The following is a 14,072-nucleotide window of genomic DNA, read 5'->3' on the forward strand; positions in this document are numbered from 1 at the left end:
ATAAATGTCTCTAATAGTACTTTGTTTCTCCATTTTTTAAATTACGGGTCAGAAGTTTGTACCGAGTATTATTTTACATGCTTCGCTATTTGCTGGCTCCTAAATGTCCCAAAATATAACATATATTAAATTGGACATACTTCAGTTTAATTATTTGAAGTTTAGCAATATACAATGTATTAAGTATATATAAATATTATAATAAAGAATAGTACAGAATTGACAGAAAAAAACGACTTCTAGTTCAATTATATTTTACTATCACAGTTAACATTAATGCAACAGAGAAAGATTCGTAATATTAATAATCGCCCAAAATGTGTACATATGAATTCATTATTATATTTTCAATGTTACATTTTTTCCACGTACTTACAGCAATTGTTACAAAATGTGAACTTAATTTAACACTGAGAAACGCAATATGTATGGCAATAGCGTAACTAGCTTATTCGTAGATTTATTTCTATTTTCTACACTATAATAGAATGTTATTTTGGAAGATGTCAACAGTGCTTTCACATTTTTATATTTCAGAAAGATCAGTGTGCAATGTAACACTAAAAATTGATATTAAATATCTAATAACGATATAATATCATAAAGAAACGTGAAATTTTTACGATTAAACACTTGAGGATGAAAAAACTTCGTCTCGAAGGGATTAGTTTATTTTTTCATTACTAATTTTAAATGTTAGGTTCCGTTTCACTCAAGGTTGTCTGCTTAGGTGGAGCGTAGTCAGCTTTCCATACATGTTCTTTGCAATGCTGTACAGCCTTAAAAAGAAAAAAATAAATAAGTAAAGACGTTCAAAATATTACCATACGTAGAATATAAAATGCATAGTAAATTAATTAACGTTTACTCACTTTACATTCTCGAGCTGTTTCATTAGTAGAACACCAATAAGCAGGTCCCCATGTACAGTGCTTTATAGAATTTTTCTCATACGATCGTTTAATTCGTGAGCTTTCCAAAGACACGGATGAATAATCGTAAAGCGGGCAAAGACCTAGTTTACCGCATATTTTGTTAATATTCTCACGTTTCTTGATGAGATTTATTATGCTTTGCCCATAAGAATGAATAAGCGTGGTACACTAAAAATATGTCAAAGTTAGAACAATCAAACAAGTTGGGTGACAGAAAGTGGTAACTAAGTCTCCTTACCTTCTCTTGTTTATTTTGTGGTACATGTTTGCATACTTTTGATAGCGCATTCTTAATACTGTTGTCAATATCTTCATTATCCAGAAGCTCAGCTATCAGTGACATAATTGACTTGCACAAAGCGCATTCTACTACTGGAGCTGTTGACACAATATTTTATCATACATGTAACGTAATATTAAAATCTTGATTAGTAATTAACATTGACGTTTGTAAGATTTTCTATACCTTTCATTTCTTCTACGAAAAAGGCACAAGCTCCTACTACGGTGCAAACTTGCTTGGGGGTAACTTTTTTTGTGATAGCATCGATTATAGCATCGCCATGTTTGTTAATGAATTTGTTACATGGACGAGAAGCTACTTTTGGGAGGTGATTACATACTTTATGCACAGCATTTTCAATTTTATGTTTATCCTTATCACTGCCGACTTCTTTGTCGATAAAGCGCATCGCAAGTTCACAGACACTGCAATATCCGGGTATCAGACTATCCTCTGATATGTCAGAAGATGTTGGAACGTCCGGTATTTCATTGGTCACTGAAATAGGAGCTGCCTTTAGAATATTGTAGGAGCACGATAAACGTTATAACAGATCATTTTTTAAGCAATATTTCTTCTTTTTTAACTGCGTCTTAAATGAATATTTACTTACTAATTTCACCACTTTTGTCGCTAATAAATTCATCTAGCGGACCAGGATTTTCTTCAGCATTGCAGAATTTAATGTAGACACATATTTCCTGAGGTGTCAAATCTGCCAGTAACAATTCTATGAGCTCTTTGCTATAACCTTTAACTAGTCCTGTGCATTCATCAACTAAACTGTGTGGTAAATGGGTACATAATTTATCCAATTGAGCCTCTATATTTGCCTGTAATATTATAAAATATATTTAACGTCACATTTTAAATTAAAATACTTAGAAGTGTACAATCAAACTTTGATATAACCTCAGTCTTATTATTTTTGATAACATCATAAATTTGGGTCATGGCAAGTAAGCATAGTGGACAACTAGGTTTGTTCTGTGTTTCTTCAATCATGTATTTTGCTGGAAGACTTTGCCACACAGCCATTAGTTTTTCCGTGGGACATAAACGCAACATGGGGCATACCTATAATTAGCATTTTATGACTTATTACTTTCGTTAAGTCTAGCAAATATATAATGAATTGCATGTACTGACTTGCGATGGATCAATCTCTTGGACTAATATAGCTACAACAGCATCTCCATATACATCAATAAATTCTGTACACTGTCCTTCTATCGAGTCTGGTAATTTCCTGCATACTTTTTGTAACGCTTCTTTTACTTTATCCTAAAGAATAAATAGCATTATTTATCCGAGCATAATTTCACACATTTTTGATCAGCATTATAATTATTACCTCTGTCTTAGGATCGGTTATAACATTTTGTAGGTAATGCAATACATATTCGCATAAAGCACATGTTTCGGTTCCTTCAGTGTTTAATGCACCTTCTGATATGGGGAAAGGCATTAATCTTTCAATGGGTAGTTGCATTGCTTCAACCTCTGATTTAGTAAGTTGTTCGTGACTGTCGGTTTCCACGTTTTTATTTGCACCTCGGAAAATACGCATTCCTACCTTAGCTGCATTTTCAGGTACCAAAGGCCAAATTGGTTCGTTCTATTTAAAATAACATTTCTGAATTAATATCATTTTCTACATAGTAATTCGTTTGTACTGGGACATGGTTACACGAACGTAACTATATATTTAGTAAAAAGAAAAAAATATTGACCTGCGTTACTTTGTCGGGAGCAGGACAAATTCCACTCATTTGACAAACCATGTTGGAATTCAAAGATTTTGTGAGGTATTCATACATTTCTGGATAATATTCATCAACTATGGCAGTACACTGAAATAAAATACATATATGTATATGATTAATAAATTGTAAAGATTCCATAATATATGTACACACACACATATGCCCGAAATTGGATATTTAAATAATTACCTCAGTTGCAAATGATTTAGTTTGTTTACATAATCCTTTCAGAACTTGTTCAAACTCTGTTTCTGTAGTATTAGCCACCAAAAGATCTCTCAAATGTCCTACGAGTTGTTCACACAATTTACATGGAAGATCATCATTCACATCGACCATACCCACACTTGAAAGTGGTCTAATTTCTACTTTCAGTGTCTAAAATAACATTTTTACAACGATTTAATGATAGTATTTCAAAATGACTATGTGTGTCATGCTAACATAATAATGCTTTTTAGAACTCACTTTATCAGCATCTTCGTGTTTGTGGTATTTACTACTACACTGTCCAGATAAGTGGCAAATATTTTCAGTATTGAAATTTTCTTGTAAGTGAGCATATATTGTATCGAAGTAAGTTAAAATTGTTGCTGAACAAGCATCACTGAAACTACCAAGGTCTCCACAAAAATGAAGCATTTGTTGTAACATTTTATCACGAGGGGTCCTATTTAATTTCTGTTCCATATGTGCTGCAACTGTATAACACTTTGAACATTCATCAGGTTCGAGTTCATCTTTCTCCAAAGAATGAATCTTCAACTCTCCAATCTAAAGTAAAATACATATTCAAATTTGAAAAATTATATACTAAAGATTGTTTTTGATTATACATTGAAGATCAATTTTTGCTTATTTAAAAAAAATGTAAAATAAAATTTCGTTTAACATTCATCTTGTGCACTTTAAAAATTGTTTACCTTAGTATTAGACTCATCGTATTCCTGTAACAATTTATCCATATGAGCAGAATTACAAAGTCCAGCAACTGAACAAACAGCAGATGGATTCATTTGCGATGCCAATGTTTCAATAAGGTCCGGGATAAACTGGTCAACAATTGTTATACATTCCTTCACAATTGGTTTTATGTGAATAAGCTTGCAGCTTCCTTCAAAAACAGCTTTCAGGTCTTCTTGAGTTTGATTGCTCTCCAATTGATCTCGTGCTTGTTGTACCATGTCTTTGCAAACATTACACACATTGTCATTATCCTCTGGTACTTTCATGTCCTCCCACACTGTCTTAATACAGTGTTTAGTTGCATTACATCCAGCTGCAGTTCTATATTTTATAGAAAATATATTTTCATTAAATCGTCAAGTATCAACATAGTTGTAAGATACAAAATATGAATAGACATTTGTTTGTGTTGAAAGCTTTAAAGGAAATAATGTACCGAAGAAGAATTAATATACATGATTAATCAGTATAAAAAATTAATTTATCTGTAAAAATGAAATAAAATAGAAACAGATTTTACAAAGCAATAAATAAAAATGTTCTACTCTTTCTTAGTTATATGCTCTGGTGTAATAGTTAGAATAAATTAAATATAAATCACTCTATCAATAAGATTCTTATTGACAATTATATGAATACTACGTATGGAATATAGAAATATAAGAATACAAAATGTTATGCATAAAGTATAGAATAATCTAATAGATATTCCAATAACATTATAGGTATCTATATATTATAATATTCTATTGAACTTACTTTAAGTTCTCACACCAATACGAAGGTCCCCACGTACATTCTTGTTCGCCCAAAAGATGAAGATTTGCTGGATCTTCAGCATTAATTACTACCCTTGCTGTTGATACTAAAAAAAACGTAATATTTATTGAACACATACCAAGACGTGTGTTTAATTCTCTACAGGCAAAGTTTAGATATTGTCTGGTAATTTCACTGATACAATAAATTACGATTGAAAGTAGTTAACACTCTAATAATAACAAATTATAATAACGTAAGTCAAATAACGTTTTTAACAGTGGTTTATACAAGCTTGGCCTAGTATAAATTATTCTAATTTGTTACTGGAGCAGCATCTGTTTAATAATTGATGGTAGAACAATGAGTTAAACATCTTCATTTGAAACAGGACATGTAATTAACCACACGAGAGCACATGTCTCACACTATTCGTATTAAACACAAACTATTCTACGGTAATTGTTAAGCACTGACTCATCTCATCCATCTGAATAATTAACTTCTATCTTTTGTGAGTAATAATGATGCGATTACAGGATGTAACAGGATGTAAGAGAATTGATGAGACTTTCCGAAATCACTCTCTCTCTCTCTCTCTCTAAATATGTACAATACGTATATATTAACCGGCTATGCTTCATCAAAATAATATCCATAATGTTATGGTTTGAAGGTGCAACAACAATATTGCGTGTTTTCGAGAGGCTTCAAGATTTACGATGTAGGAAAATACGCGTTCGAAACGTAAAGAAAACGAGTGCAACGTACGAAGGAGTAACAACGCCAAATTACGTCGTAGCCGAACAAAGAAATGGATTCAGCTGAATGCAGAACAATCGAATCGCTTACCAGCAAAGAACGCGCATAGCGCGATCAAAATCTTCATCTTCGCTGGTTCACTTTCGAATTTCGTTACGAAATGCGTGCCGATGCGAGCGATGTGACCGCACGATGTCTTCCTCTTTGTTGGTTTCTTTTATCCGCGATACTGTCCGACGATGACGTGCAATTACCCTTCTGTTGAATCCCGCAAGAGTGTGGTTGAATGGAAATATCGACAAATCGTTAAATCGTTATCCACCAGGCGCTACTTGTCAAATGCTTCTCACTGCTGCTTATATGCATACTTTGACCGATGCGTTCTCCTATCCCCACCCGTATCCCTGTTGCATCGAACGGCCAATAGAAGCCCTCTACGCCGTCACGTGACGTACAGCCTCTTCTCTTACTCATTGCGTACAAGGAACTCGATAGTTTACGCTATTGCATTCTTAAAATATGAGACACGGTTAAAATTTCATCGAAGTTGAAACGAAATTATGTAGATCTACTTTTTACAGGTGAAATGAGAGATGCTCGGCTGATTTGCACTGGGTAATGGTACTGGGTTAATTTTTGGCAAAACAGGTGGTGTTTGTAGTGTCATCTGACGGTGTGTATCTAAAAAGTGCGCCATTTAGTAAAAACATCTGTATAATTGTTCGCAGTGCACACTGATGAATAAAACTATTGGTACAGTTGGCTTTCAATTATATGGTTGTATATAAACGAAGAAATAATATTTAGTTAATGTTTTTCATTATTTATTTAATTATCCTTGAGATTATCGATCGATAAGTTGATTTAAATATCCTGGAAATTTACCAAATTATTTTTACTGGTACCGAAGTTTACTTTAAGTTATGTATTTTAGTTCCTTGATTTTTATTATTGTTTTTAAACTATCTGGTACGAAGTTTTTCGTTTTATTTGGTTTAAAAGAATATTACCTTTTTTAACTGAGCTTAAAGGTACTCAAGGAGATTTAAATGAGAGAATTGTGATGAGATGTATATGATATATTAGAAATTTATTAGAGAGACTTTTAAAATTTAAATCCTCTTTTAAATTTTTACTTTGAGATATTTAAATAAATGTTATTGTAATTTATCGTTTTAGCAATAAGAATAAGCTCGCTAGCCTCGTTTGAGTTGAAATAATCCTTCCCTTATAAATAACCCACAGCTTACATATTCTTTAAATTTAATACCTATTTATATCTTGATACTATAATTTGTTCATTATTTCGAAAAATGTTGAATTAAGGAATAGTACCATAAAAGATTTTTCTTCCATGATATTTATCATTCTTTTCTCTTGACTAATCTTTTTTCTTCATCAGCCTCTAGCACATTGTGCGCCATTTTGCGTGTTATCGCCTTACCTTGTAGAAACGCTGTTGACTAAATGTGTTGACTAAATATTTTAATCAAATAAATGTTATCGAATGATGAATAAATAAATTTCATCCTAGTTTACAGAAAATAGGTACCTTCCAAGCCTCCCAATATTTTTGTTCTAGTGAAAGCAATTATTAAAGTATATTCTATTGTTTTTCTTTGTCATGGATTTAATAAAGCTGCAATTTGTTGTGACATTCTAAAAGAATAGTTCCATACAGCTATGATTGATATAAAAATCTTTTTCTTTGGCTCGTATAGTCGATAGCTATGTAATTAAAAACTATAGCTGTGTACCAATACTTTTGTTCGTCACTGTATATGCGCGTAATGTGTGACTTCTACTTTCTTAATCACGAATTGGTGTTCCAATTAGACGAATATTGCTCTCACCACCACAATATCGCACGATAGTGTGAATAAATAACAATAAAAGAATTATTTCCTATAATGCAGCGAAAGTATTATCAGCACACAATTATGTATACTGCTGTATAGCATGTCGACAGCAGATAAAACGAATTTCAGATAAGTAACGGCATGATCGATTGCAGTTTGGTATTCCTTTGTGGGAAACGCGAATACAAATATTTGCAAAATTTCAATCCCTACTATAATTTCTTATTGTTTTACATAATTACAGAGTGTATAAAAATAACTTTTATCGTTGTCGTACTCTTATAGATTTTAGCAGAAACATAATTGAACGTATTGAACAAAACGTATTCAACGATCATCTTTATATTATGATTGTACTTTTAATTATGCATCATTAACATTTTTGCTAAAGAACAAATTTCATTTTGGTTTATTTACGTTTGTTACGAGTACAAGGAATGTTGTTAATTAAAATTGACTATCGATAGTATTAATATTTGTATGCGGTAATCAATTATAAGTGTATCGACGTTCTTTGAAAATTGGAGAACGGGACAGATATTTTCAAATTTGCAGGAAATTATCTCGAAGAGCTTACACTGTAAGTTTCCGTCAAAGCAAAAAAGCGTCAAAGTAACGATAGAGGTGGATTACGTTACAACATTAAATTCCTCACCCTCGCGTTATCGTTCGACACTTTCTTGCTATATGTGTACGTGCCGCTACTATAATAGCGTTCGAGTTGAAAATAAAAATGTGTTTACTGATATATTAATATCGTATACGAGAGTTTATTATTAAACATTGTCATGTTTTGTTGCAGCGTACGCACGCGTTTCGTATCTGTTGCGTATTCGATCGTTCGGTAAAAAAAAATGTTCATATTCAAGGTCGAAACTCGGGTCGGACACAAAATTTGAATTTTCGACTCGTTGGTACGGTGCCGGTTTAATGGTCACGCGAATATAACTTGTGCAAATAATTCGTAACTGTTATTCGATAAATATTGACATCGTTGATGCGACGATAAACTTGAAAAGAAATATTGTAGATACGAAGGTGTTCTATTTTATGCTCGGCAAAGTTTTAGTTTTTGAACTCCCGACAGGGTCGAGCGCTCTAGCTGTGAGAAAAAATGTCGACGTTCACAGATGTTTCAGAGTTCAAGGACACTGATTTTCGTCGCAGATAGAGCGGTATTACGAGCATTGAAACAGACCAAACAGCAAAGTTGTCTTAACGGATTATTATCTGACGAGATTTGAAAAACTTCCTGTGATAAATCCCTCGTCAAAGACACTTGTAAAAATAAAAATAATGGGATATTGTCGATTTATCTTTATAATTGAGTTCTCTAAAATATCTAACGCAGTTTAAAAATTTCAATGTAGATTAAAAACAGATTGAATTTTCGTTTTTTGTTCCTCATAATTAGTTATTGTAGAAGCAATCGTACTTCTAATGAAACTCTACGCTACCGTCTATCTTTTGCAATATCATCTTAACAAAGTGAAATTACTCTAAGTAATAACGTCTGTTTGCTTCATTGCAAAAATAAAAATTGGATATTATACAAATTGAATTGCGTGCATCGAAGGTCAGTTTTAATGTTGGATTGCACGTTTAAAAAGTACAGTAATTTAATTTAAATTATTGTGGAGCATAATATAACAATATAAGTGAAATAAATGTAAATGAAACAATATTTAAATGACTTAAAGTAAGCATTTTAGTATTTCTAATTACAAAGACCAGACATCTTGGTTTCCGTGGTGTAGTGGTTATCACATCCGCCTAACACGCGGAAGGTCCCCGGTTCGATCCCGGGCGGAAACATTTTTGGTCATTCAGAATTCTTTTTAATACCAAATTATAAAAACGTTTTATAACATAAGAAAAATCTCTTTTTCATTACACTTTAAGCGAATCGTGTATGTATTGAGGAAGCCAGGCCATGAAATTAAATTTTAAGAAGAACATTCTTATTTTCTGAACAAATTCAGATAGGAAAATAAAATTTCCATGAGTTTTGGTATTTTATGTGACTTGAAATGGAGCATAATATTTACATGTATGAACAATACGTAAAAGAAACTCAGATGTTACAAATTATAAAAAGTTGCGAAGATTGCAGTAAAATTAATGGCTGAGCAATTCGTATACGTAGACGTGCGTCTAAAATGCTTTATTCGAGTTATTCTTACCACGAGACTTTGTACAATAATAATATATCTAGGCAAGGCCCCAGAAAGGGGGCATTAATAGACAATCATTTCTTTTAAATTTCTCATTTTTCTATCGAATACTTCAAAGCGTATATATTTAATTTGATACCTTGAAATGCAACGACAATGGTTTGAAACCTCAGTTTCCGCTTCCTCCATATCAAATTCAACTATAATGTTTCAATTCTGAATAAAGATAATGAATTATGCTCCTGCTTTCATGTCAAAGCTAAAGGAGTGCTTGTTTTTAACGTAACAAATTTGTCTTCAAATTACAAGTATCGATTTGGTGCTGTCTTTTTATTTCAATTAAATTAAAAAAAGTATTGTTTTCATTTAACTAAACAGAAACAGATTGAAACGAAGGATGCCATTTTATAAGATAAAATCAGAGGTAAATTAAAAATGAAAATGAACTTCGAGAATCCCATAAGCTGTGTAAGGCGGGTCTTTGCAATCAGGCGCATAGAATTTCGTTATGCGTCGCATTACTTTATGAACAATTATTATACAGATTGGTATTGCATTAGTACATGGATAACCAAAATTATTGTTCTTAAAAGTACAACAGGTGCTACATTAATTGATTGTCGATTGTGCAAGATTTCGAAACCTTTCTGTGATACACCGATGTTTTAAAAATATTAATAAAAGTAAAAACTATCAGACACTACAATTTATCGGCTCAATTGCGCTGATCTGAAGAACTAATAATTAAAAACTCAAGCTATACATTGTACAGATTGAATTTATATTTTTTTCAATTCAAGTATCATTTGAGTGGGGACGGCTACATGTGACGTGCGTTCAGTACTATTTAACTTTTGTAATGTTACAAATGAACAAATGTAACAAATGAAATATTCAGTAAATAACTATATATATTCATTTTGCCCTTAAAATAATTAAACGCGTGTAAAATGTGAAAATTTGTGTATATATTGAATTCTAAAAAAATATATAAATATCAAACTTTTCTGTTTTTGTTCTTTATAAAGTATGGAATGATTTTTCATATAAAAGCAATTTAATCCAACGTTACACTTATTTGATCATTTTTATTATTTTTATACTGTTTATCAGTAATCTTTATTTATTATGTATTTCTTTAACACTATAAATTTTATTAGGTTGCTCGGAAAATAGTTTCATTTTTTCATATTAGGGTCAAAGATTGTATTTTCCTACTAATATAAAGTTAAATGATAACTATTTTGTTTAGGTGTGCACGAAATTTTTCTTTTTGTATCAAATATGGGAAATCAAAAGCAGCATTGTCGGCATATTTTGCTTTTTCGTTATTGAAAAGGTAAGAATGCTGTTCAAGGAAGACAAAAATTGTGTGACGTGTATGGAGAAGATGTGCTAACAGAACGCCAATGCCGAAACTGGTTCGCAAAGTTTTGTTTCAACAATTTCGATGTTGAAGGCGCACCACGTTGCGGAAGATGGGTTAAAGCGAAATCGTTGTCATTTCGCACCTCGAAAAGTCTCGGTCGGGGTACTTAGCCCTACGCGCGACACTTAGGGCGCGACGAATATTATAAACAAGCGACCCGAGCTAGCCATGGAATTTGCCAATAATTATGGAAGAAACACGATGAAAATCACGTAGGCCAAAAAACCCCCTACCATGCAGACTGAAAAGAACCCTACGTGGTGGGAATGCAAGCAGAAAAGGACACAGTTGACGACGACGACGCGAACGGAGAACACGAGCTCGAAAGCGAATCTAATAAAAAAAGCGACCAGCAAACTCTGTGTGGTGAATAGTTAACCACGTCCCAACTATCCCACTAATTGGTGAACCCAACGTGATCAGCCGCGCACAGCGAACACGGCAATCGCGAGTGACCAGGGTAGTGCGGAACGCGAGTAAAGACGATACCGGATACGACGCGGTCGTGGAAGTATCGCCACAATCTCAGGTTGCTGCTGTATCGACAGGCAACGAGGGTGTCGGCGCACAACTGGCTGAACTCTGTCGCGAAATCGCAGCTCTCAGGATTGAGATTAAAAATCTCTGTCGCTCGCGCTTGAGATCGCGCGACGGGCGCCATGGATCTTCGCGATCGCGAAGCCGCGGGGAAGAAGAAGAACCCACGGACGGCTGGTGCTGGTACCATTGGAAGCATGGTGCCGCAGCGAGAAAGTGCCGCGATCCGTGCAATTATACGTCGGGAAATGCTATGGCCGGGCGTTAACTCTTAGAAGCATAGTGGTGTTAACAATATCCCACCCTTTTGATACGTAAATATGTATGGTAGAACATTTTTTCTACTCGCACAAAGGTTGATTTTATATTAGTTTATTCTTTCATTAATAGAAAGAAACCAACTTCGTTCAATTTAAAAAAAATAAGATTTCTTTGTAACCTGGATCTTTCTATTTTCCAAAGTTCCGTGCCTTAAAGAGTTAATGGCGGCTAGCGACCACGGGTCGGAGACGAGCCGCTTGTTCATCACAGATCGTGTCACGTGGATCAGTTTCATGATCGACACCGGGTCAGATCTGTGCGTGTTCCCGCAGATGTGAGTGAGGGGCCCACGTGAGGTAAGCACGTACGTACTGCATGCAGCGAACGGTTCAAATATATCGACGTACGGGTGCGTCAATCTCCATTTAAACCTGGGGCTACATCGAAATTTTTCGTGGAGATTCGTCATTGCCGACGTCAGAATCATTGAGGCTTCCTAAACTTCTTTGGTCTTCTCGTCGACCTCCTGGGTAAGAAGCTGATCGACAACATCACGACGCTGACGACTCCAGGACGCATCGCCACAAGCGACGCTGGCAGTGTCAAGGCAATATCCGGGGAATCGCACTACCACGCAATTCTTGTCGAGTTCCCAGATCTCACACGACCGTCGTGAGGACACCACACGTATAAACATGCGACGTGCCACCTTATTCGGATCACGCCAGGCCCTCCGATGTCCTGCAAGTCAAGACGCCTTGCGTCCGACAAACTGAAAATTACGAAAGTCGAATTTGAGGCCATGGTGAGGGACGGAACAGCTCGACGATTGGAGAGTTGTTGGTGATCGGCCTTGCATCTGGCTTTGGAAAAAGGCTTATGATCGAGGGACGCGAATTCACAATATTCACCGACCACAAGCCGCTGACATTCGCATTCGCTCAAAAACCGAAGAAACACACGCAGCGTCAGTTCTGCTGGCTGTATCTGATCGGACAGTACAGTACAAACATCCTGCACGTAGCCGGAAAAAATAACGTGGTCGCGGACGTATTGTCACGAATCGAAGCAGTAGCGCAAGCACTAGAGTACGCGGAACTTGCAAAGTCGCAACGGGAAGACGAGGAGCTTCGAATACTCCTGCAGTTAGACTCTTCGTTGCAACTAAGAAAAGTCACGTTACCAGGCTCGAATGACGAACTGTATTGCGATAGCGTAACATCAACGCTACAACCGTTCGTGACAAAACCATTCCGCAGGCAGGCTTTCGCGTCCCTGCATGAATTGTCGCACCCCGGCGCCAAAGCAACAGCGAAGCTGGTAGCGCAACGCTTTGTGTGGCCAGGTATCCAAAAGGATTGCAAAATCTGAGCACAAGCGTGCATTCCATGCCAGCACACGAAATTAGTAGACACGTGTCCGCTCTAACTGGGCAGTTCAGGTCACTGTCGTCGCGATTCGAACATGTCCACGTGTACATCATTGGTCCGTTACCGATATCGCAGAGACAGCGATACAGTGTAACATGCGTCAACTGGTTCACACGCTGGCCTGAGGCTTTCCCGGTCGAAAATATCTCAGCTGAATGGTAGCACACGCATTATATACTGGGTGGATCGCGCGATTTGGAACACCTTGTCGACTCACGACCGACCAAGACCTATAATTCAAATCGGCGTTATTTCAAGAATTGTCGCGTTTGATGGGTGCGCAACATCTACGCACGACTGAATACTAACCCGTCGCGAACAGTATGGTGGAACAATTCCACCGACAATTAAAATTGGCCATCGTATGCCACACCGATGTTGGATGAGTAGACGCGCTGTCGTCCGTCCTCCTAGGCATCCGAGCAGCCTGGAAGGATGACATGTCACACCTTGAAAAATCTCGGTTAGGATACTTAGCCCTACGCGCCACATTTAGGGCAAAAAACCCCTAACACATAGGCCAAAAAGAACACTACATGTTGGGAATGCAAACAGAGAAAGACACAGAAACAAACCTAATAAAAAAAGCGAACAACAAACTTTGTATGGTGATTAGAGATTAAATTTGTCAAATTCAACCCTTTATGGTCATATGAAACGACTAAGTTACGTTTCAAAGCTCGATATATGGGTACCTCGCGTTCTTAAAGAACGAGATTTGCTCCGTAGAATTGATATCTGTGATTTGCTTCACAATAAAAAAAATAATGCTCTCTGTTTGGTGGAATTTTAAGGGAATCATTTTTATTAAGCTTCGACCAGACAATTTCACAATTGGCTGGAAAGTGTACCGCATTCAATTGGCTAAATTGAATGACACTATCAAACAGAAAAGGTCGAAAAAAAGATTA

At 35.5% G+C, this 14,072-nt stretch overlaps 2 protein-coding genes and 1 non-coding gene across 3 annotated transcripts; 2 read left to right on the plus strand and 1 right to left on the minus strand.

Moving 5' to 3' along the window:
* Positions 1 to 317: 317 nt before the first annotated feature.
* Positions 318 to 5,836, minus strand: Sap-r (prosaposin). The gene is made up of 14 exons (XM_076910646.1): positions 5,562 to 5,836; positions 4,710 to 4,815; positions 3,908 to 4,271; positions 3,453 to 3,758; positions 3,174 to 3,362; positions 2,952 to 3,071; positions 2,573 to 2,836; positions 2,368 to 2,502; positions 2,131 to 2,295; positions 1,832 to 2,051; positions 1,402 to 1,716; positions 1,174 to 1,313; positions 873 to 1,103; positions 318 to 779 (listed from the first exon to the last, which is right to left on the minus strand). The coding sequence occupies exons 1-14, from the start codon at positions 5,596 to 5,598 to the stop codon at positions 690 to 692; spliced, it is 2,682 nt and encodes an 893-aa protein (XP_076766761.1). The 5' UTR covers positions 5,599 to 5,836; the 3' UTR covers positions 318 to 689.
* A 3,236-nt stretch (positions 5,837 to 9,072) lies between these two features.
* Positions 9,073 to 9,145, plus strand: Trnav-aac (transfer RNA valine (anticodon AAC)). The gene has a single exon. It is a non-coding gene; the product is annotated as a tRNA-Val (tRNA).
* Positions 9,146 to 12,610: 3,465 nt separating this feature from the next.
* On the plus strand, positions 12,611 to 13,323 carry LOC143433263 (uncharacterized). Its single transcript, XM_076910550.1, has 2 exons — positions 12,611 to 13,076; positions 13,127 to 13,323. The coding sequence occupies exons 1-2, from the start codon at positions 12,611 to 12,613 to the stop codon at positions 13,321 to 13,323; spliced, it is 663 nt and encodes a 220-aa protein (XP_076766665.1).
* The last annotated feature ends 749 nt before the right edge of the window (positions 13,324 to 14,072 follow it).

This window comes from Xylocopa sonorina, chromosome 2 (assembly GCF_050948175.1).
Source record: "Xylocopa sonorina isolate GNS202 chromosome 2, iyXylSono1_principal, whole genome shotgun sequence".
NCBI classification, from domain to species: domain Eukaryota; kingdom Metazoa; phylum Arthropoda; class Insecta; order Hymenoptera; family Apidae; genus Xylocopa; species Xylocopa sonorina.